This window comes from Lagenorhynchus albirostris, chromosome 21 (genome assembly GCF_949774975.1).
Source record: "Lagenorhynchus albirostris chromosome 21, mLagAlb1.1, whole genome shotgun sequence".
Taxonomy (NCBI): domain Eukaryota; kingdom Metazoa; phylum Chordata; class Mammalia; order Artiodactyla; family Delphinidae; genus Lagenorhynchus; species Lagenorhynchus albirostris.
The window spans coordinates 26,729,406-26,755,251 of NC_083115.1; the positions used below are offsets into that span (position 1 = coordinate 26,729,406).

Below are 25,846 nucleotides of genomic sequence, written 5' to 3' on the forward strand. Positions count from 1 at the left end.
AGCCACTATGAAAACCAGTATGGAGGTTCCTTAAAAAACTAAAAGTAGAACTACCATACAACCCAGCAATCCCACTACTGGGCATATACCCTGGGAAAACCATCATTCAAAAAGAGACAGGTACCACAATATTCATTGCAGCACTGTTTACAATAGCCAGAACATGGAAGCAACCTAACTGTCCCCAGCAGATGAATGGGTAAAGATGTGGCACATATATACAACGGCATATTACTCAGCCATAAAAAGAAACGAAATCGAGTTATTTGTATTGAGGTGGATGGAACCAGAGTCTGTCATACAGAATGAAGTAAGTCAGAAAGAGAAAGACAAATACTGTATGCTAACACATCTGTATGGAATCTAAAAGAAAAAAAATTGTTCTGAAGAACCTAGGGGCAGGACAGGAATAAAGACTCAGACATAGAGAATGGACTTGAGGACATGGGGAAGAGGAAGGGTAAGCTAGGACAAAGTGAGAGAGTGGCATGGACATATATACACTACCAAACGTAAAATAGATGGCTAGTGGGAAGCAGCCACATAGCACAGGGAGATCAGCTCGGTGCGTTGTGACCACCTAGAGGGGTGGGACAGGGAGGGTGGGAGGGAGATGCAAGAGGGAGAGGATATGGGGATATATGTATATGCATAGCTGATTCACTTTGTTATACAGCAGAAACTAACACAATCTTGTAAAGCAATTATACTCCAATAAAGATGTTTAAAAAAAAAGTAACAAAATAATAAAATTGGAGGTGGTCTATTCCAGAGCCCATACAATATAAGCACAAGACTATGCCATCTCTCCTATCAGTGCTGCCCTGGTAGAAGGATGCTATTCAGAAAAGGCATCTTTGACCTTTTTCCTCCCCATCCATCAGTAAACATCTAGAATGCACTCCCACTTCAGAAAAGATAACACAACGCAATGTGCCTTATTCAAAGGACGATTTTGGTCTTTTATTCACTCAAACCTCTGGTCTTGCTTGGACTGGGAATGTTTAGCTTGGAAAAGACAAGTGAAAAGGAAAATGATAATTATCTTAATAGGGTGAAGGAATTGCCACCTAGTTTTAGACGATAGTTTCTTGCTTTCCAATTTTCTAACAGTAGAAATGGTTTTAAATTCTGGCCCCAGACACCTACTAGCTGTATGAACACGACTATGGTGCTTAAGTCCAATTCCTCATTTGTAAAAGGAGCATTTTATTACCTATATGTATCTCGATGGTTTAAAAGAGTAAGGTGAGATCATGTAAAACCTCTAGCAGCTCAATGAATAACTGTAAAGTGCGTGCCACGGAACCATCCCCCTGGATTCAGAATTACATGATAAAAAACATCAGGGTTTTTTGTTGTTGATGATAATCAAAAAGAAACACACAAACATAGCTTTTCATAGCATTGCACCATCCCTGTGCAGGACACAGAGCCCTTCTGGTCGGGAAGCTCTGTAAGGGAGGACACATCTGTATTGTTTCTCACAAAACCACCCTTAGAGTTAGCACCACACCAGACGCGTAAGAACTGCTTTAGATGTATCTGAGTTTGGTGCAAGGTCACATACAGATTCTCTGGGCCAGGAGGAAGGCATGCCTTGAGACTCACCTGAAAAAGCAGCCACTCAGGAGTTTAGAAACCTGTAGTTATTTTTAGTCCACCCTAAGTAACGCTGGCTCTGAAAAGCATTCTGCTTTACTCAATTAGTATTCTGAGTAATGCCTTATGTTCTGATGGCCTGTCCTGTAACAGGCATGACTGTGACCAGAGAGGGGGCAATTCATTTCAACGGGCTTCTGTGAGAACTGGCTGCTGGAAACAATGCCAGCGATTTTATTTTTGGTCTATTAGTAAAATGACAGCACTAATTCATTTCACAGAGGAACCGAACAGCTGTCAGATGGCAGTGAGCAGAACAGTGCCCATATTACAGTTTAGCTATGCTGAGTAGGACGTTTCCACCGGCACAGATTTATACTGTAAAGTGCTCCCAACCCCTTCCAAACAGCACAAGTGACTTGCATTGCACACTTGTCCTTGGAGAGTACGATGAAAAACGATACAAGCTATTCACCACCGGGCCTCCACTGGTTAACTCGCCAGATTTAAAACGACAAAGTTTAAGGAAATATAAGTGACGCATAGATGTTCTACGAAAATTATTTCTGAAAAGTCAAAAAAAAAATTTTTCTCCCAACAACATAAAAATTGTATATCAGCAGCCACCTCTTTCTAATAAATTTTCTATTAACTGTTCTCTGGGCATTGATAAGATGAAAGTAGGGACTTGAAATAGTCGGTATTACGCTTTATACTAAGAAGTTAAAGAAGTGCCTTTGGGGTTGAAATCAAAGCGTGATGCTGTCCATACAGGAGCTTCTGAGAAGAAAATACACACAAAAAGGACTCTTGGAAAGCTGGGACTGGAGCACTACTGGAACTACAGACACTTACTGCCATGTCTCACGCAAAAAATACAAAGGTAAACCTTTTAAACAATCTCTGTCTGCAAATAACAACAGAGAATGTGTTGATTGCCAACTTAACAGTGACTTAAATCTACAAACACTCCTGAGTCACCTAGTGTTAGACTCGGGTAACTAACAAAGTTGTCTGATCAGTTGCAGCAAAACAATTAGACCTGCAGCTTTGGCAGCATTTCTTAGGGTCCACTTACTTTATTGACTGGGCCTTAAGAGGCTGGGTTACATAAGAAGCAGAACTGACACAGAAGAAAGAAGACCTGACTTCCGAGGAAAGGAGAAAGTGCTCTGGCTGTAGGGTCAGGGTCGCACACAATGGCCGCCTATCTGTTAATAAAGTTGCATTGGAAGACACCCATGCTCAAGCCTTCAAGCTGTCTAGGGCGCTATCACACCTCATATTGTATGGGCAGAACTCAGTAGTTGGGCAAAGATCAAACTGCAAAGCAACAAATATTTACTATCTGGCCCTTGACAGAAGAAGCTGGCCAGTTCCTTTTAGAGGGACCAAACCTAACTCCAGCTCTTTTAACACTGGATGTCAACACTTGGACAACCGCCATATCTCTATAGGAATAAAGTACCTACGCATGAAGTTTTAAGGGCTAAATGAAAATTAACATACAATAAAGTATTTTTTATTATAGAGTGTTAATGTGACTACAGTTTAATAGGCTAGATGGCATCTTACATGGAGGTTGTTGTTGAAAGACCTTTATTAAATATGGCTAATATGCCACCTGAAGAATATTACAAATGTTGTAATGTAATGCTGTACTTCATTGGAATGTTGTATTTGATTGTTTAAATTCACAGTGCAAATTGTTTGTGTTTATTTTATACACTAGTTTATAAATGAAATGATACCTCAATTTTTTTAAGACCTTCAGTACTCGGTGTATAAGGATTAATTATAAGCACATGTTAGCTAGTTACTTTGACTTGGTGAACTTAAATAATACAAAAATAATTTGTTATCACTACACTCAGATCAAAAGCCATGGCTGTTCCTGTGATTCACACATCTTAGCTTTCCTTCCCCCCCACCACCAAAAAAAAGTCAAGTAAATACGTAAATTTTGATACACATATCAGAAATGTGGCATATAGGAAAGTTTTGAGCAAGTATGAAAGTCTTAAAAAATAAGATGTGGAATGCTAAAATCCCACTTTCATGTGTTGAGATGGATAACACAACCAAAGCTGAAATGTGTTCCATTTCAGCTTATTCTTGCACAAAATCTCCTATTTGTTACCCTCCTACACACAGGCAGAACTGAAGGAGAAAACTGAAATGTCCCACACACCAGCTGTCCGCTCACCCACCCTCCTCTCCTTCCCAAATGTGGCTTTCCATTCCATTATTCTAATATTTAAAAGCATATTTTAAGAAAAGTTTATGTACACTTGGAAAAACAAAATTAACACTTAGAAGATACATATGATTAAGATGACTACTGCAGCTTAACTGGAGCTCTACAAAGTCATGGTGCAAGTTGACAGGCCCCAGGCCACTCTTCTTTTGTTAAATGGTGGGTTTTTGTTTTGGTTGTTTTTTTTTTTTTTTTAACTCCCATAGATAAGAGAGAAATATAAGGTTATATTCTCAAAGAACCAATGTCAAGGATGTCTTCAAGGAAACGAGTTAGAACAAACAGGGCAGTCAACTAGAAAGGGCACGTCATCCTCTATCATGAGGTGGGTATGTTTGCAGCCCAGATTCTCGATTATTGGTTTTTAGGGAAAAAAATTGGGAGAATACAATTAAAAGAAAAAAATACTGCTTTTCTTTATTTGAAAGTTTACCTTCATTTCTGTAGCTCATTCTTTTGGTCAACACTCGGACATAACTGAAAGCATTTCCTCGTTAGGTTTACATTACTCTGATTAGCACAAAGGAATAAGTGAAATAAACAATTAAAATGGTAAGAAATGACTGATTATAGAAAATGCACAAACTCACAGTGCAATTTTATATGACGCTTTTTCAAGTTAATCAATAGAATCAATGTTGAGGTTAAGAATAAACCCATAACTGATGATCTCAGGATATGAATACTGAGGCCAACCTCACATATGTTATTCAGAAGACATTTTAGATTGATGTTTTCTGGATATATTTAAAGAACACAGTACAGAAAGAAGAAACTGCTTAGTAAGATGAGAAACTTTTTCGATTAACACACCCTTTGAAAAATACGCTTGGATTTAGCAATAGGGAGGCTTGTTTGATATTCAGTGACCCATTAACTTTCTCTAGCAAGAGTATCAGAAATGATAATAAATTAACATTTTAAGTGCAAAGTCAGAAATGGAAATGAACTCTGAATCTCCCGTAGAATGAGTTAAGGACTCTGCAGATAAATATTTGTATCTTTATCATCTGGATGTACATTTCGCATTAATTTCACTGTATATCAGAGAGCGAAGCATTTGCTTAAAGCTTAACTTTTACATAGGGCTACAGACTGATTATATTTCACGTAATTCCCATCTCTCTCACAACAGGGCCTACAGACGGGAGGCAGGTCTGCTTCCCCAAAACGAAAGTGATTTTGATTTATCAAATTGTAATCTATTTTTGTCCTAATTTATCATGTTCATTTCCAGCATCCTTGGATACTTTTGATTTCAGTCCACGGATGCTTGTGTGCTTTTCTATTTATAATTCAAATCAGTCTCACTCTTTCCCATCTTCTCCTATAACCAGTAGCTAGGATAAAAAATGTAATTTCACCTTTCCTCAGGGATCTCTATCCTATATTCTTCTCATTGTAGACTAGAGAATAAACAAATCAACAACAAAAGAAGCGTAAAAATGCCTACCTACTTGAGTTGAGAGTTGAGAAAAAATTTGAAGTTACACTCACTACAATGTACACAGCTTGTCCTAAAACCAGAAACAGCCACTCAACAATTTACCAGGGATGCATCTGTTTTTTTGCACCCTCACTTAAGAAAACATAGAACCATTCATGTTTGCTTTTTTTTTTTTTAAACTGTGTACCAAAAAAAGCTGAAAAGACACAAAGCATAGAGAAGTTGGGACCGAGGTAGACAGAAGTGTCCCAAGAATAAGATGGCAAACGGGAAATCAGCACAAAGCGGGAAGGATATAAGCATTAAGGAAGCTTATATAATTCCTAATTTAGAAGAAATAACCGTACATTACACTTTTTGAGGTCAGCTTCTATGCCAATACTGCAGAGCTGGAAGAATAAATTAAAAGTGTTATATACCAGGGACAGAGCCACATGGTTTAAAGAGCTTATCTTCTGTAAGTTTCGTAACAACTCTGTGAGGTTGGTACTTTTCATTTTTTATTTTGCAAGTGAGGAATCTGATACAATAAGTGCTTAAGTAACTTATCCAGTGGTCACACTCATAGCGATTGGGAAGCTGGGTTAAACCCAGATCTCAGAATCTATGCACCATCCACATGTAAACATCTGAGTAATTAATTCTGCCAACATTTCCCATTTCTAGTACCCGAATAGTAGATAGCCAAGGCCTGAGGGTGTTTAAATAGAGAGGTTGTCTAATTTCTAGTGTACTGAGTGGCTCATTAAAGACCCATGATAGCCAAAAAAGAGAGACTGTTAAGAGGAAAATCATCTAACATTATTTTTGCTTATAAACTTCATTTTAAATAATGCTCATTTTTTGCACACATTATCTGAGATTACTTATTACCAAATACATACACATATTAGCTTGGAAATTTGTCTATGACACAAGATATTATTGGGAAAAATCAACAAAAAAGTAAGAGAAAAATCTTGGGAGATGAGTGGGTACAAAGGATAAAACTCAAATTATGATCATGAGGAAATATATTAAGACATGCAAGTAGCATTACATTTTGGGAGGTCAGGTATTAACCAATCCTTATTTTGTTAAAGATGCCTTTTCTATGGAATTAATTTGCCTTTTATTAAGTCCCTTTTAGACAGACTACTATTTCTGTGTGTAGTTTTCTAGTAAGTACACATTGTTTTCCCTTATTTTTAAAAGAAAAAATTCAGCTACAGCGCTGACCTTAGAACCTATGAACTCAGCCATTTGAAAACAATATTGAAGGCCTTTTAATTACCTGGTCCCACTTTGCATTCTATTTCCAGGTGAGAGCCATAGATCCATTTAAGAATATTAATTTCTAATATCATCTACAGATTTTCTCCTTGATGATGTTCATTACTTAATTTTTTAAATATTCATTGCAACAAGCTAAATAACTCAATAATAGAGAGAAAAATCAAGCAATACTTCTTCTTAAGCATTCCAATGACTCCCAAAGTAACGTTTATTAAAATTCAGGTATCCTCCTATACTTTTCTGAATACTCGTATCGTGTATGCTATACGTATATAAGGATGATGGATACACACACACATACAACGTATGTGTGCACACACAGTTACACAAGTACTTTTAAAACTTTTTTTTTGACTGAAATGGGATTATACTGCTCTTTTTTTTTTTTTTGGCTGCATTGGGTCTTCATTGCTACGCACGGGTTTTCTCTAGTTGCGGCGAGCGGTTGCTCCTCTTAGTTGCGGTGCGCAGGCTTCTCACTGTGGTGGCTTTTCTTGTTGCAAAGCACAGGCTCTAGGCACACAGGTTTCAGTACTTGTGGCACGAGGGCTCAGTAGTTGTGGCTCGCAGGCTCTAGAGCGCAGGCTCAGTAATTGTGGCGCACGGGCTTAGTTGCTCTGTGGCACATGGGATCTTCCCGGACCAGGGCTCGAACCCATGTCCCCTGCATCGGCAGGCAGATTCTTAACCACTGTGCCACCAGGGAAGTCCCTATACTGCATTTTTTTCACTTCCTTGTATGATGGATGTTCTCTTAGGTCAATATATATAAGACTAAAACTAAGTCTTTTTAACGGTGTTGAGTACTTTGAAGAAGATGTTTTCTTAGGATGATGTTTGAAGGGAAATTGTACCTGACAATATAAACAGTGTGAGGGGGAGTCTGCGAGAGAGTGTGTGCGTGTTAGTGTCTCGCCAGGGTAAAAGAACTGACTTAATATCACTCAATAGATCTCACTGTAGATTTTATGATCTGACGGATTCGCAATGATCCACTCCTACTGAATCAGAAACTGGATTTTGCAGTGCACAGAAAGCAGATTAATGTCTCCAGGGTAAATGCACATTAATTAAGTTCACAAAACATATCAAAATGCCAAATTAATAAATTACAATCCACAGGAACCAGACGATTTGCACTGACAGGACAGCCCTAACCCCATACCGCAGCACTCCGGGCCCATATACGAAGCCAAATGGTAACCCCAGCTTTGCTTACAGGAGCAGAATCAAAACAAGAGAAACAAGAAATAAGATAAGCAACAGCAACCAGACTGAAGAACCTCTGATGCCTCAAGGGAGCAGAGCTGATACCATCAACTAACAGAAGGCATTTTGACCTTTACAATAGTTATGGAACGATTGAAAACTGGATCCGGAGGAAGTCTATGAAGTCTATGTACCAAATTATGCATGTAATCTCACAACCTCAACCTCACAGACAGCGAGATATCCATGACTCTCAAATGGAGAAAGTCATACACAGCATGGGACCCAGAGCAGGGAGCGCCTTGCACTGGCGAATGGCCCACCTCAACGCCTGGCCACACCCACAGCAGGCATGGTGCTCGGTGGACGGAAGGGCTCAGAGGTCTGAGCACCCCTCTCCTCCTGGCCGAGCTTCACTGGACGTGGCTTTGCCTCTGGCACTTATTCCATCTTTATTCTTTCATCAGACATGTCAACAGCCATCGGTTATACACCAGCCTTTCTACATTACCTACACGCACTTCCTGGTGGCGGCTCTCCGTCTGTCTGCTCTGACCCATCATTTGATTGACTTAAAGTTGAACTTTCAGAAAGTCACTACCTCTCTCCTATCTCTGCACGTTTTGGAGGTGTTAGTATTCATGTTACTAACAGCAGTAATTCATTTCGAGTGCCATTCCAAAACCTTTGATTAATGGTCCTAGGGGACCTACTGTTGAACACCCCTGCAAATCAAGACAAAAAATGGGTACCCAGGCTCTGGCAACTCAGCCTAGGGAAGGGCGGATATGAGGACCAACTGCTCTGCTCTCTACAACCAGGTGAAATGTGTCCCCAGGAAGATACTCTGGGTTTACCAACACAGAGTATCTAATAGTCAAGAGGAAAGTAATTCGAGAAGTTTCCCATTTGTTTCAGCCTCCGTAATTGTTATAAATCCAAAATAATGTTACAGTGTTGGCTGATGGATAGCTAGCAGTTGTTGCTCCGCCACCACTTTCTCCAATCAGGAATGTTTCTCTCCTGCCAGGTGGGTCACTCACATTCCACACTTTAATTCAGGTTGAGTTTGGATAAGCACTTCAAGGGAGAACTAAATCAGCGCTGACATCCTAAATAAAGCTTTGAGCTTGAAGGGTAATAATCTAGCTGCTCTTTCTAAATCCAGACCCATGGATGTTAAAGGAAAGAAGATTCCGCTGGAGGGATGTGTCAGAGGGAATGCCAAATACATTCAGTGAACAAGAAACATACTCTCAGTAAGAAGACCCACCCACCTCCGGAGTTAATTACTTAGTGAAACTAGGATGAAAGGTGAGAACTGTAGCCAAGATTCATGTTTCTCTGGTGAAATTCTAAGTAGTTTATGAAAATGAAGCCCATTTGCTTCTCCAAAATAAATATATAATAAGTGAAATTAATCCACTTTAAGTTTTTACAGGTTTCATTTAAGGGTCTGTATTGAGTCCATTATTGAAGGAATGCTTGTATATGTTGTGGGTCACCTAAACTCTTTATCTTTAAACAATTTCAGTGTTTTTTGTTTATGTGCATGTGTGTGTGTGTGTGTGTGTGTGTGTGTGTGTGTGTGTGTGTTTAGGAACTTCTAGATGAGAAGATGTGTTAACCAAAGAGAACATCAAATTCAAATCCGTTAATTGTGACACTTATTAGCAATTCACCTTTTAGGTTTTGAGGGAAAGACATATGAACTACCGGCTGAAATTAAGCTAGGATTGAGTGCAGAATTTTTATCAAACAATATTTCTGAATATTTACTTTGTGCCAAATGTCAAGGATTCAAATTTTTCCTTGGAGCCCCTCACTGCCCTCAAGGATGCAAATAAAAATGACCACAAGAGAAGGCATGATACGTGCCATCTAATTGCTCAAGTTAAAAGTGCTGCAAGAGTTCACAAACCACTTAATCCACCTTATTCCTCTTCTCTCTGCAAACGTTTTGGGCATCACAATCATGATTTAAAAGCCAAAATGTGACAAACTCGTAAAATGGAAGCCCATGCAAACAAAAACGCTTCCGTTTATGTAACAGTCCAGTGAGATGAATTCAGCCTTCTCCCTGAGGATCTCACAGAGGAAGTGTTCCCTGTCACACATGAAACACTATCAACCCAGCCCCCTCACTGCGACGCCAGCCAGAGGGGCCATGCTCCAGGCCCACCGTGAACTCTAAGCAGGACCCAGGAAACTTCCTACGGTTCTTAAAGATGGTAAATGGTTTTCTCCATAGTCTTGCCTGTGATTCTTCCTCACTCAGAAAGATCCCCTGATGACCCACCTTCCTGCAGAACTTCTATCCAATGACGCATTGTAAACACTGTATTTGAGGTACAGCCCAAGCATTAACTCTGTCAGGACTCTACCTGTCCCCAAGTACACCTGACCTTCCCTCTTCTGCCCAATCGTGTCAAACACCGTGTCTACTTATTACACTCTCTGTTCTACTGAAGTTTGTCGTGTTCCCCTACTACTCCTTCAGGACAGACACCATTCTTGTCACCATCTTTGTATTCCTATCATTTAGCTCAGTATTGGGTCTCTAGCATCTGCTAGATGCTAGCAGATTATTACTCAATTATTACTCATTATTACTCAGATTATTACTCATTATTAATCAATAAAAACTTAGTAAATAAACGAAAGAATGAATAAATCTGTGTGCATAAGCACTTACGTATATTCTCCATGTGTATATCATATATACACTTGTGTATGTGTGTATATATGTAATTGTGTATACACACATGATAATATGCATGTATTCATATGTATGTATTTTCATACATGGAAACAAATAAACAACTATATGAGAGAACATATAGTAAGTAGTTAAGAATTACGATTTCTGGAAATAGACTTGTTGAATTTCCCCTTTCACATTTAGTAGTTATAAGGTCTTGGCAAACTAAATAACTATAGGTCACTACCTAATTTTCTCTATCCCATAATATTAGGTAATTTTACATTGCTTATAGGAATCTTGAAGATTTAATAAGAAAATGTACATAAGACTTTATACCATACTGGGCACATGCATCCATCTATCTACCTGTCTACCTATTTATCAAGTGTCTATCTACCTACCAATCTATTAACTATTTTATCTACTGATTATCTATTCATCTATCTCTTTCATCTATGTACCTACCTACCTATCATCCACTTATTTACTATTTATGTATTCATCCATACAGATACATATACCTTAGTAAGCAGGACAATGCTATAATTGATAAAATGAATAATTTTAAGACAAAAAAACTGAAAGAGAAGAATTCCTTTAGAATAGCATTTTATAACCCAAGGGGGTCTCTTAAAGCATCTTCGTGGGCAACCATTTTTCTCACTCCAACTAATGAGCTATTTGGTATGCAAAAACAATTTCCTGTCACAAGCAAATTTTTCCTATTTAGTAATGTCAAATTCCTCCTCGCTACACTGGCGGTATTTCTTTTAAAACAGATTTTTTAAACTGTCAGATTCTTATAGATTTCATGCATAATATTTAAGGCCAATATATTCAAATACGGCACCATGGGAAGGGGAGATAAATGTTGAATTGTAAAATTAGTATTTTATGAACAAAGTATTTGACTGTCTACATTCGTGGCTAAAATTTTTCCCTTTTCAACTACCACATCAGCCAGCATTTTTAAAGAAATCTTAAAGAGAATAGATTCCTACCATTTCTATCAGCTTTGCCTTAGACAAGCAACCAGTTTAGCCTTCCTTCGCCTACCCAAACAACTATTGCAAATGTAAATATCTGTGGCAAAATAGGCATTAAATCTTCATTTCAATTTCTTTACAAAAACTGTCATCTCATGGATAAAGCCTTGGCCAATTTAATTCCCAATCAATGGAATTGCCCTACACTATCGAGAAATGTTCTATAGAAGGAAAGTATTTATTCTAGTGAATACACTTTGGACTCATTAATTTGAATCACAGAGTTGGGGCTTTCTATTCAAGTACAAGTACTATAATATACAAAAGTTCTATTTCACACAAAGTACTGGATTATCAAAATACAATCAATGTCAAAGAAGCTTATTTCACTTGCAAAAATATCTAAAAAGTCCATCTAAATTACAGTAAATAATTGGTAAAAAACTAAATTTAAAAAATATAACCAATACTAAAATTATGAAAAGTCAATGTATGAAAAATTACCAAGTAATTCATGAAACATTTGAAATGATATTCAGGATAAAAATAAAGATGCACATTAACAAGAGAAATGTCACTTAAAAATAAATCAGACTTCAGAACCAAAAATTGGGAGTTGAAGGGTTTTCATCATGTATTCACTAGTGTTTCTAATGCTTAGTTCACTTTGTCACCAGTAAGAAAAAGCATTAAAACAGAGGAAGGCTTCCCTCTTAAAAAATGAAAAAATAAAAAGAGCATCAGAGTGACAAGTTCTTTGGGGCATAATCTCGAGACTGTCCCATGTCACCAAATGGATTTGTTCTCTTTGTCCTTAAGTCTAATGACTGCCTTGTCACACGTTTGTCATGACATAATATCTGTCACGTCCTGACATGTCATGTCAATTTTCCGACCTCCTATATGATTTTTTTCTTAAATCATAAACTTGATGACAAAAATAATTTTATTTTAGTAACTGAGATCTTGATGAAAGAAAGTTGGCAAATAGAAATACATGAATGAATACTATTTATACACATAGGACTTCAATACTGGACAAATGTAGGAATTTTGATAGTAATCATCTCATTGTAAATTATGTGTAATCCTAATATTTTTTGTTATAAATTTACCAAAGAAAATTATGCAAATTCTTTGGTTGATCACGAAGAATAATGTTCAGTGACGGAACTAGGAAATATAACATTATAAAACACCCTACTAAATTAGTAATTTCAATTTTATTAGTCTGTATTTATGGGTTAAAATATGTTGATTTCATCAACAATCTATAAACTTACTATTTAGAGAGCTAATTACTGTATGTGAATAATGTTAGTGTGAAATTTCTAAGTATTTCCATTTAATATCCAGCGTTAAATTCAACAACCGAATGCATCAATTAGAATATTTTAATTTATTGTTTCCATACTCCTTAGGTAGCTTAATATCTCCATGTATGAATAATAATTTATGCAATGTAGCAGTCCAAAGTACCATCAGCAAACTATAAAGTTCAGTTCCCTGATTAAGTTTATTATAAAGGTTATTTTGTATAGACAGATTTTTTAAATTTGGAAGACTTTCTCCAATTCAAGCAAATAACTGAAAATTAGAAATTTAAACATCAATATGGTAATACTAAATAATTACTAATTTTAATTAGATAAATTAGTAATGGTTTAAGAACTAGAGAAAAAAATTTTTTCTATTATCATTGCTTCCGCTTAATATTATATCCGAATAAGTGTATTTACATATTTTATACACTGCTCAATAAAAATCTCACTTTTCCTCATGACCATTACATGGGTAAGTTACAATTATGTCTAAATTCCCTGTGGGAACTGATACCATTGATAAGTCAGCTGATATCTACAGTGAAAGCTTTAGTCTCTTCTAGATAAATTGTCTAGTCTTTAATCTTCTGTTTAGACTAACTTTATTTCTCCAGATAGTACAAATTTATTTTCTCAGTAGACCTTTAAGCTAATTGAGAACTATTTTACAAATAAAGATATTGAATATTTTATACAATTTCTGTTTTGCTGACAAAGTACTTTTTATTTTAATAGTTTTTTTCTTTCAAAATAATGACCTGTATTCACTTGTAAATATCAGACTATATTGTAATGTCACTATTTAAAACACAAATTTCAAAAAACTGCATCTTCACACATCAACAATTGAAAAAATACATTGAACTCATGACCTTGCTTACTTTTCTCATCATTTTCCCAATTTTGTTAATAACTCATTAACACTTTCCCAACAGAGAAAATCTCAGTCATTTTTTTATTATACCATGATGACAACCACTAACACCAACAATAGCCGGGAAAGATTCAGTAGAATTATTCATTTGGCAATCTCCCAGCATCGGTAGTTTCTGCAACATTTATCTTACGAAATTTAATAAAACATGATGTTCAAAGATCAACTTAGAAAGGGGAGGAAAATTGCCAAGGTTTCTCAAATGTTGAAGCCATATCTACCTTCTGAGCAAATATCATATATGCTGACTGGACAAGTTCTGCTTCACAGTACCTAGTACAGATCGCTTTAGAAACACTTTTGTAATGTTAAGCGAAAAAGAAATTTTGTGAAGTTAGGGTATACAGGAAGTGGTAGATACAAGCAAATTTGAAAGCTAACAGCACCTATTAATCTTAAACTAGCCTGTTACTCTTCCAAAGATTCAATTATCCCCTGGTAATCAGTAATATACTTCAAGATGAGTTACCCTTTCAGGCCACTGATGCAGGTTTATATATAACTGCAGTGGCCTGGATGAACTGGAGTCAGAATAGTATACAATACTAAGCATCATTCCACATGAGACTTTAAATGAAAGGATAAATGGCTCTGTTTATTTTACTGTGCAAAGAGGACACTCTACCCTTGTATTTTCTGATAATTGCATAGTAGCTAAGTTCAGTTGCACAAAGCACATGTAGATTTTATCTTTTGACGAAGAATGATTTTTGCCCAGGTATAGGGAACACCCCAAAGAAGAACACACACAGATGTGACTGAACCCAGAAAGGCTCGTTAAGTGAACAGTGTGTGTTGTAAATAGGAATTGGACTATCCCTTACCCACAGTCCTTTTCAATTCATGGGCTTCAGAGTTCATGTTAAAAATAAAAGATTTTGTATTACACATGAAAGAAAATTTAAAGTGTCTATGTGAAACAAGACTAAAGAGACCTCAGCATTTACACTTACCGTATTAGTAATGCAAAGTGATCATCTGTATTATTCCCTCTACCAAAGGTTGAACTCTCTTCTATCTCTTTAAAATTTCTGCCCCAAACAGTCACCCATGACAGCAAGACCCTAAGGGCACGTTGGCACAAAATCCGAAAACACCAAAAAACAGAAACAAAACAAAACTCACTCCTGATGCCTTGCAAGCACCAAACAGTCAAACTGAAATCATTTTCTCCATGAAAAGTTTCCACTCTGCCAACCAAAACTCACGCAATGGAATTCCCTTTACCTAAGCACCAACTCTGAGTATCACTGTCCAACAATAATTTTAAGAAAACATGTCTGCCTTAAGAATTAATTCTTCACAGAAAAGGAGCTCTATCAATTAGTATTCTAAATTCTCAAAACGTCTCTACCACATGTCAACAGAAAAACCACTCTTCCAATCAAAATTTCTACCAGTAAAGGAAAATTGTCAACACACGTTTTGTGCTATAGGATGTTGGGCCATTGTAGTAAATAGTGTTCTCCCATCAACAAAGCACAGAAGTCAAATGTCTGCACCATTAAACCACCTCTGAAATAGCAGCTTCCGTCTGCATGAAAACGTTCAGTGTGAGGTCATCTGGACGGTGGGTGTGTGCAGTGCAAAAGGCGCGTCCTACCTTCATACAGAGCTTTGAAGCCCTGGGCACTCACGGCGAAGTCTGTCGTGAACCACAGAGTAAGGATGGAGCCAGTGCTGACGATGCAGGAAGGAAGCTGAAATCCCGACAACCTAAATTTCAAAAAGAGATGAACACAGTCAAAAAGCATGAACTTGTTATTGAAGCTTATTTGATGAAGTCTTTCAATTCCTCTTTCCACTGTGGCCTGTTGATTTGACATAAGTCACTGCACAGTTGCATGAACCATATACCAGGTGTTGCCAGGTAACTGAAATGAAGCATGTTCAAGGACTAGCGTTTGCTTATTTAAACACTTTTTGAAAAGATTTTTTTCTTGAAGGACATGTACAATACACCATTGTCTAAAGAAAGCGCACAGAACTTACAACAATGCAGTCATCCTTACACCTGCTATGTGAAACGATGTAACACTGCATGTGCTTTTGAGTTTATTTTTCTCTTAACTTATTAGATAGTGTGCTGTCCCAGTTCATCATTAATGTGCTTATTCTTACTATCTTCCCACCCCCCAATAAATCGGTTTCTCTTGAAAAGAAAACAAATCCTAGTCACAATGTCAGAAATAAAAATCAATGACTACCTTGAGCTCAGGTCAAACGAACTGACTTTGATATTTGGTTTTCAAGACAAATCTTTTGGATTTTAAGATATGTGTTTCAATTATAACTAGGTTGGGATATATTAAGAAATCTTAATGATGAGAAAGAACTCTGAAGGAGTGAACTAGTATAATAATATGTAAAAACAAAGAGCTTTTCTAAAGGTTAAAGAGATGCTTCAATTTATATCTTAACTAAAGTTTACTAATTAGTTTGTCTACAGTTGCATGGTTTAGTGCAGTCTGAACACAAACTTCTGACTCAAATAAAAAGAAAAAAAATCAACCTGAACATTCATTTCCAGGGGGAGAAACTCTGTCTTGCCAGTAAGTCTATGGTATTAAAGGCCTAATTACAACCACTGTAGTTGCAGAATCAAACCAGAAACTAATAAGAGAAAAATGACAGGACAATTGTCAACCAGCAAACACTTCTAAATAATCCATGGATCAAAGAAGTCTCAAGTTTTTAAAAGTACATTAAACTGAATGAAATATAAACACAAGATATCAATATCTGTAGGACTCAGCTAAGCAGAGCTGAGGGGGAAGTTAACAGCACTGAAAACATACATTAGAAAAGAGGAAAATTCTTATATGTGTAATCCAAGCTCCCATCTCAAGAGCTTAGAAAAGGGAGAGTAAAATAAACCCAAAGCAAGAAGGCAAGAAATTACAGATAAATGTCAAAATCACTGGAAATGAAAACAGAAAAGCAATGAAACAAAGCCTAATTCTTGGAAAAGATCAACAAAATTAACACATGTAGCAGAAATGACCAAAAAAAAAAGAGGGGGATAAGAATAAATAGAGATAAGAATAGGGATAAGAATAAAGAGGGGGATTAGATAAATATCTAACAACAGGAATAAAATAGCAAATACTACTAGAGACCCCACAGATATGAAAAAAATGCTCTAAAAACTACACCCATAAATTTGACAAAAGTGAAACTGCTTACTTCCTTAAAACACACACACACACAACAAATGACCACAACTTACTCAATGAAACAGAAAATGTGAATAACATTTACATTACATTTACTGTAATGTAAATGTTAATGTAATGTAACATTTAATAGTTACACTATAACTATTAAAGCTCCCCTGAAAGAAAAGTCCAGGCCCAGGTGGTTTTACAGAAGAATTCTGCCATAGACTGAATGTCTGTGTCACCCCAAAGTCATATGTTGAAACCTAATCCCCACCATGATGGTATTTGGAGGTGGGGCCTTTGGGTGGTGATTAGATCATGAGGGCAAAGTATCCTTATAAAAGCGACTCCAGAGAGCTCTCTTGCCCCTTCTGCCATGTGAGGACACAGCAAGAAGACGCTGTCTCTGAACAGGAAGCAGGCCTTCAGCAGACACTGAAACAGCGGGCACCTTGACCTTGGACTTCCCAGTCTCAAGAACCACACGCGAGAAGTTTTTGTTTTTTTATAAGCCACCCAGTCTATGGTATCTGTTATACGTACTAAGGCATTTACCTAAATGCACCGAGACATCTACCAAACATGTAAAGAATTAACAATTTTACGCACTCTGTCCCAGAAAACAGAAGCGGATAAAACACTTCCTTACGCATTTCATGGCGCCATTATTACTCTGTGCTACGGACTGAATTGTTGCTTCCAAAATTTGCATGGTGAAGCCCTAACTCCCAATGTAACTGTACTTGTCATTGCTTTATTTTTTCAATTTTCACTGGCGTATAGTTGATTTACAGTGTTGTGTTAAAGTGAATCAGTTTATTTGTAGATTTGGATATATATATATATCCATTCTTTTTCAGATTATTTTCCCATACAGGTTATTATAGAATATTGAGTAAAGTTCCCTGTGCTGTACAGTAGGTACTAGTTATCCATTTTATGTATAGTAGTGTATATATGTTCATCTCAATCTCCTAATTTATCACTTTCCCCCACGTTTCCCCTTTAGTAACCATAAATAAGGCTTTTAGGAGGTAATTAAGATGAACTAAGTTCATAAGGATGGGATGCTAATCCAACAGGACTGGTGGCCTTATAAGAAGAGGACAAAGAAGAACTCTCTCTTCCCTTTCCTCTGACGCTGCCGCATGCCTGCACTAAGAAAAGGCCATGTGCTCGCACATCCAGAAGACAGGGGTCTACAAACCAGGAGAGTCTTCACGAGAACTTGACCATACTACACCCTAATATCAGATTTTTAGCCTCCAGAAATGTGAGAAAATACACTTCTGTTGTTTAAGCCACCCAATCTATGGTATTTTGTTGTGCAGACCAAGCTAACACACCTTGTTACCAAAGACAGACAAAGGCAGCACCAAAAAAAAAGAGAAAGAAACAGACCAACATCCCTCATAAATACAGATATAAGAATCCTTAACAAAATAAGAGAAAACAGAAGTAAGCAATAGATAACAGTTATTCAATACGGCCAAGGGGTGTTTATTCCAGGAATGTAAGCACAGTTCAGTATTTGAAAATCAATCAACGTAATCTGCCATAATAACTAGCTACAGAATAAAACCACAGGATTGTAATATTCTATGTAGGAAAAAGCATTTGACTAATTTAAGCATCCAATCATGAGAAAAACTTTCAATAAAATATGAATGGCGTGGGCTTCCCTGGTGGCGCAGCGGTTGAGAGTCCGCCTGCCGATGCAGGGGACACGGGTTCGTGCCCCGGTCTGGGAAGATCCCACGTGCCGCGGAGCGGCTGGGCCCGTGAGCCATGGCCGCTGAGCCTGAGTGTCCGGAGACTGTGCTCCACAACGGGAGAGGCCACAACAGTGAGAGGCCCGCGTACCGCAGAAGAAAAAATATATATATGAATGGAGGAAAACTTCCCCAACTTCACAATGAGTACCTGTAAAAAAAAAAAAAAAAACCTGCATCTAACATTATACTTATTGGGGGAAGACTGAATGCTTCCCCCTAAGACTGAGAACAGGCAAAAAGGTATGGTTTCACCACTTTTATTCAACAATATGCCAGAGGATCTAGCCAGTGCAATAAGCCAAGTAAAAGAAATAAATGCGTACGGATCAGAAAGGAAAAAATAAAATCGACTGTATTTGCACCATTAGCTACAGAGATTATGCCAAGGAATCTATAAGAAAACTCCTAGAGTTAATACTTGAAATTAGCAACTGCCCAGGATATACAATGAACATACAAAATTCAATTTTATTTATACATGCTAGCACTGAACATGTGGACACCAAAATTAAAGATACAATGCCATTTACAATCGCCAAAAGAACACTTATATATAACAGGTACAAAACTGTGTCCTGAAAACTGTATAATGCTGAAGAAAGAAATGAATAAAAAATTAAATAGAGCAATATACCATGTTAATAGACTGGAAGACTGAACACTGTAAAGATGTCAATTCTCCTCAGACTTATATGTAGGTTTAAGACAATTTCTATCAAAATCCCAGCAAGATTTTTCTTAGACACAGACAAGATTCTTGTAAAATTTAAATGGAAAGCCAAAAAAAAAAAAAAATAGAATGGCTTAAATAATTTTGAAAAAGGATAAAATAGGAGGAATCAGTACACCTGTTTTCAAGACCTATTTTGTAGCTACGGTAACCAAATCCATGTGGTACTGGCAGAGGGACAGACCAATCCATCAGTGTATCAAAACAGAGAAGTCAGAAACAGACTCATATGAATATGCCCAAATAATTTTTGAAAAGGTGCAAAGGCAACTCAGTGGAGCAAAGAAAGCCTTTCAACAAATGGTGCTTAAACAACTGGAAGTCCACAGGCAAAAACAACCAAGAAAGAGCCTAGACCAAAGTCTAACACCCTACAGAATAGTTAACTCAATATGGGATCACAGACATAAATGTAAAATGTAAAAATATACAACTTTTAGGAGAAATCATAGGGGAAAATCTTTAGGATCTTGGACTAGCCAAAGAGTTCCTAGGACACCAAAAGCAGAATCCATAAAAGAAAAAAGTGATAAACATTAAAACCATTCGCTCTGTGAAATACCCAGTTAAGAAATGAGAAGACACGCTACAGACTGCTAAAAAATATCTGCAAACCATGTATCTGACAAGGACATGTGTCTAGAATATATAAAAAAAACTTTAAAGATTCAACAGCAAAAGAACAAATAATGTAATTAGAAAACAGGCAAAAACCAAAGTGTCGTTTCATCTAAAAGGATATACAGATGGCAAATAAGCACATGAAAAGATGTTCAACACCATCATTCATTTGGGAAATGCAAATTAAAACCGCAAAGAAATATCACTACACACCTATTCAGAATGGCTAAAATGCAAAACAGTGACAATGCCAAATACTGGCTGGAATGTGGAGAAAATGGATTGCTCATATATCACTAGTGGGCAGAACCACTTTGGAAAACAGTTTGACAGTTTCTTAAAAAATTAAACATGCAAACAGTATGGAGGTTCCTTAAAAAACTACAAATAGAACTACCATATGACCCAGCAATCCCACTACTGGGCATAGACCCTGAGAAAACCATAATTCAAAAAGAGTCATGTACCAAAATGTTCATTGCAGCTCTATTTACAATAGCCTGGGGATGGAAACAACCTAAGTGTCCATCATCAGATGAATGGATAAAGAAGATGTGGTACATATATACAATGGACTATTACTCAGCCATAAAAAAAAAACGAAACTGAGCTATTTGTAATGAGGTGGATGGACCTAAAGTCTGTCATACAGAGTGAAGTAAGTCAGAAAGAGAAAGACAAATACTGTATGCTAACACATATATATGGAATTTAAGAAAAAAAAAATGTCATGAAGAACCCAGGGGTAAGACAGGAATAAAGACACAGACCTACTAGAGAATGGACTTGAGGATATGGGGAGGGGGAAGGGTAAGCTGTGACAAAGCGAGAGAGTGGCATGGACATATATACACTACCAAACGTAAAATAGATAGCTAGTGGGAAGCAGCCGCACAGCACAGGGAGATCAGCTGGGTGCTTTGTGACCGCCTGGAGGGGTGGGATAGGGAGGGTGGGAGGGAAGGAGATGCAAGAGGGAAGAGATATGGAAACATATGTATAACTGATTCACTTTGCTATAAAGCAGAAACTAACACACCATTGTAAAGCAATTACACTCCAATAAAGATGTAAAAAAAAAAAAAAATTAAACATGCGATTATCAGATGACCAAGCAATTATTCTCCTGGGCAGTATTTACCCCAGAGAAATGAAAATTTATGCTCACACAAAACCTGTACAAGAATATATATGAATATATATACGTATACATATATATAAACATACACTTAATAATCAAAACCTGGAAATAACTCATATATCCCTCAAGAGGTGAATGATATACAAACTGTGGAATATCTACACCATGTACTATTACTCAAAAATAAAGAGAAATAAACTATTGATTTATAACACCTGGATGACTCTCCAGAGAATTATGCAGAGTGGCAAAAAGGCAATCCGAAATAGATTACATACTGTATGACTTTAACATTCTTGAAATGACAAACTTTTTGAAAAGGAGAACAGGTTATTTGTTGCCAATAGCTAAGCAGGGAGTTGGGACAGGAGGGAGGTGGGCGTGGCCATAAAAGGATCACATGAGGGAATCTTACGTTTCGTGTCTCGACAGTTTCAGTGTCCCTTTCCTGGCAGTGTCCCTCTACTACCGTTTTGTAAGATGTTACCTTTCGAGAAACTGGGTAAAGAATACTCAAAATCTGTGTTATTCCTTACAGCTGCATGTAAATCTATGATTTTCTCAAATTTGAAAGTTTAATAAAACAATAGATTGGAGGGCTTGGGACGGAGGTACTCTAGAAAATATATACAGATTAAAATCATCCAATTAGTACAAAAACACAGTATTTAATAATAAAACATTCTCTCATTAGATTCAAAACTTAACTGAACAAAAAACGATTATTTAGTGTAGTCCGTTTTGAAGTTTTAATATTTATTACAGTAAGTTTAGATTATCAAATAATGTGGTAGCACTTTAAAATAAACACACATTCATGTTTTCTTTAATGAACTTTTAAAAGAATCATGAATAGGAAGGGAAAAGTCAAACTATTATCTCAGAAAAAAAGTAACAAGATACTAAGAGTTGTAAAAACAATGTTATATGACTACTGTTTGGAAGTTTGAGGAAGTTCAACATACACAATGGTAGATAAAATATATACAAGCGGGGGCTTCCCTGGTGGCGCAGTGGTTGAGAGTACGCCTGCCAATGCAGGGGACGCGGGTTCGTGCCCCGGTCCGGGAAGATCCCACATGCCGCGGAGCGGCTGGGCCTGTGAGCCATGGCCGCTGGGCCTGCGCATCCGGAGCCTATGCTCTGTGGCGGGAGAGGCTGCAGCGGTGAGAGGCCCACGTACGGCATAAAAAAAAAAAATTTTTATATATATATATATATATATATATATATATACACACACACACACACACACACACACACACACACAAGTGATCTGCTTTAACTCGCTGAAATAGAATGCACCCATTCATATTTTAGCACGAAAGAATGAAGTCCAGTGTTGGTTGAGGTGGGTAGGAGAGTTGATTCAGTTAATCATTGAGACCGTCAAGAGCTAAATTTGTGGTTCCAATGTTTATAGCCATTACCCATCACACCAGCTGAGAGTGAGGAATCTAACAATGACCAGTGAGGAACTCACTCTTCAGTCTCTCTACAAATAACCTGGTGAGGATGTATCTGCTGATAATCTCTATAGTACATCATTTGTATCCTTTGCATGAGGACCCTGGGGATAAATTTCAATGCTATCTTCCTTCAGGAAACATATGTTCTTAGGGGCAACCAGTTTATTTTTAACACCTAGTAAATCATGGAGCTGTTCAAGTTGCTTAGTGTTGACTAAAAGAAAATTTTGAACCGAATTTCTGGCCCTCCCTAAGCAACGTGTGAATTTTTATAGTAGCCGCGTTGCAGATTCTGTAATTTGCATTCCTTCAGAATTTTATCTTGCTGCCATCCATGTATCTTTAGATCTCTGTAAGCCACTTTAGATATAACTCCTCATGGTATTCACACAGTGGCAAGTCAATGAAAACAAGAAAGAAAGAAAATTAACTCTGCCTTCCCCTCCCCATTTCTATCAAACCCAATATCACCTACAACATACGCACATTTGACCTACTTCTTCCTAGAGTGCAAGTCAGAAACATGGTTGCCACTGTTGAAAACAATCCTAGCATCCTATTCAAAGCATTGGGTTTTCACCTGACACCGTCACTGAATCATTTGTGGGAAGAGAAAGAAAATGATTAGAAAAAGGAATGGGTATGAGAAAAGTGATAGAAACATTTCACTCTCAGCAAAAAAAAAAAAAAAAAAGAAAAGTATAGGTAGCAAAGGTCCAACCCTCTCTCTCTCTCTCTCTCTCTCTCCCCCCCCCCTCACACACACACACACACCCCTACCTCCGCCTGTCTTTTTCTAGCTGCCTGCCTGTTGTCTGATAGAATCTCATTTACTGTATTTTCTACTGGGAGAAAGCAATTCCCCTCTCACATCCGGCGATCTGGGTAAATGATACAGCCTGTCAAAGATGAGTGATTATTAAATAAAGTAAGGACAATTTGGGGCAGCTCTTCTATATTCTCAGTGCTTGTTCACTCAGTAGAAACATGAGTTTCAGAATCGAACAAGTTTATTCTTCTTCCATCTCGCAAGAAATTACTAGAATGAATTGCACTTAGAAATATACCAAAAATATTGTGTACTGCACTATCACTCAAGATACTCAAATTGCTGATACCAATGCAATAATCTTGAGTATTAGAAGTGGTGAGGCTGGAGAAAAAATAAGAAATTGAATGAAAAGGTCAGCAGAAACAAGACTGGTGTGAGCACAGTTTATTTCACATAAATTAATGAGGAAGTTTTAACTCCATTTAAGAGAGGTACACTCCTAAATGAAAATAGTACCTATTTCATTTATTTATTTTTCTATTCTGTTCAACATATCATTTATAACAATTAATATAAAAGTTATAAACCTACTTACAGTATCAATTTCAATGGCAGATTTTTATCATGATATATTTATATACATTACATTTATTTAAACTGTTGCATAGTTCCACTGTTAAAAAAAGCGTGTTGGATTTTAAACTCTGTGAGAGCTTCATTTAACTTCTCTTGGGCAAAGCCAAAGTTAAATACTTTACACTTTCTTTAAATTTCTATTTAAAAAATTTTAGTATGTCCTATGATTGGCCCAGCAGCAAAGATATTTGAAGCTACTATACTTGAAGTCTTCGTTGTTTTTATTAAAAAGTTAAAACTATAAGTCTTTTTTAATATTAAACAATTACAAATGCAGATGTGATATGTCTGTACTGTACTGCTTGTTTTCCCCTTCCCAAAGCTCTTAGCACATCTGTTTGAGTCTGGTTTGATTTAACAAGAAGAATGTCATGTAGTCATTTGGTTTTATTACACTATTTTAGCCCAACACTGAGTTCCCAACAATTCTAGCTTGCAATTATTAGACCAAAAAAGTCTAGAGGTAAAACATTTGGTAAAATTGCACATTGACAAAAGCCTAAGAAAGGATTTCATGTTCAGTTGTACTCTGTTCACTTAACCACAAGTTATACACACAAGAGAACAAGGGGAGTAATCAACTTTATACAAAGAAAAATCAGAACCTCTTGTAGTAAGACAGAGGCCTTAAGTCTACAAGTCAAGGCATCTTTTCCTATTGTCTAGTGCTTACTAGGAATTAAAGAGGCATTCTGGGTAGTTTGTTATCTGTCTTATGCGTAGGAACGCGGAAGGAATACCTAAATGATTTACTGGCGCCATTTTGAAATGGTTTTCCATGCTAATTTCAGGAATAAAAAGTTCCTATGCCCAGTAGATATCTGCATTTCTATCTACGTCTCTGTGGTTGTACAGATACATACAAATGTGATGATGTCTTTTTCCTATGGTAAGCTCAAAATTTTACCTGTGATTCATTTAATAATAATGTCCATGCCAAGTTCTTTGAAAACAATATACATACTCCAGAAGTGTCAGGGCTTTTTTCACATCTATGAAGACTGATATGTGTGTACGTAATTGGACAGAGCTCTTAAAAACAAGAACTGAAAACCTTGGAGGGGAAAAAAAAAAAACAAGAAAACACAGTTGACTAACACATCTTTAACTTTCTTATCAAGATTTTGTGCGAGAGGCGGATAGCTATTTGCCCTCTAAAAGGGTTACGTCTCTCTTACATGAGTATCTTTGGTTAAATTTTGAGAACGTCATGAGATTTCTAGTAGCCTTGTCACTAATATTAATATTAGTATTAATATTGCTTTATATATTGCATATATTTTAATATTAATTGTTATATACGTATATATAGCAATTAAACCATTGCATTTGCTTTAACTTACACCCTTCCTTCCTAAGAGGCTAACATCATAAAAAACATCTTATTTTCCTTAAACATGTCATTGCTCATATCATGGTCTGTACATAGCTTACTTCTCCCCAGAATCCTGAGAGGAACTGCACTCAGTTACGGTGATTAGTATACTTGGCCTATCGTAGTCTGTGCTAAATAAAAGTTTCCTCTTAACGGAATTCACTCTCAGCTAAACACTACTCTGTCATAAAAATGAATTTTCCCCAAATTACATTCTCAACAAATCTGCCAAGATTTAATCCACTGATCTCTTTTCCTATCAATGCATCAAGCTATGCTGAGCAAGTGATTTCATAATTACAGCGTCTGTAATACATTATCAGAAACAAAAATCTAAGCAGGTTTTGCCCCCAAGCATGAAAGAGCATCCTCTCGGTGTGACTCTCTTATGACCACAGAAACAGCATCATTTATAAATGACACGAACATA

General features: G+C 36.9%; 1 protein-coding gene across 1 annotated transcript in view; it reads right to left on the reverse strand.

Annotated features, from left to right (window-relative positions):
* The window catches only part of CSMD1 (CUB and Sushi multiple domains 1), a 1,400,820-nt gene that overhangs the window by 1,194,831 nt on the left and 180,143 nt on the right, over positions 1–25,846 (reverse strand). Inside the window, exon 3 of the mRNA XM_060136411.1 lies at positions 15,340–15,452. Within this exon, the coding sequence (XP_059992394.1) occupies positions 15,340–15,452 (113 nt within the window). The remainder of the gene's footprint in view (positions 1–15,339; positions 15,453–25,846) is intronic.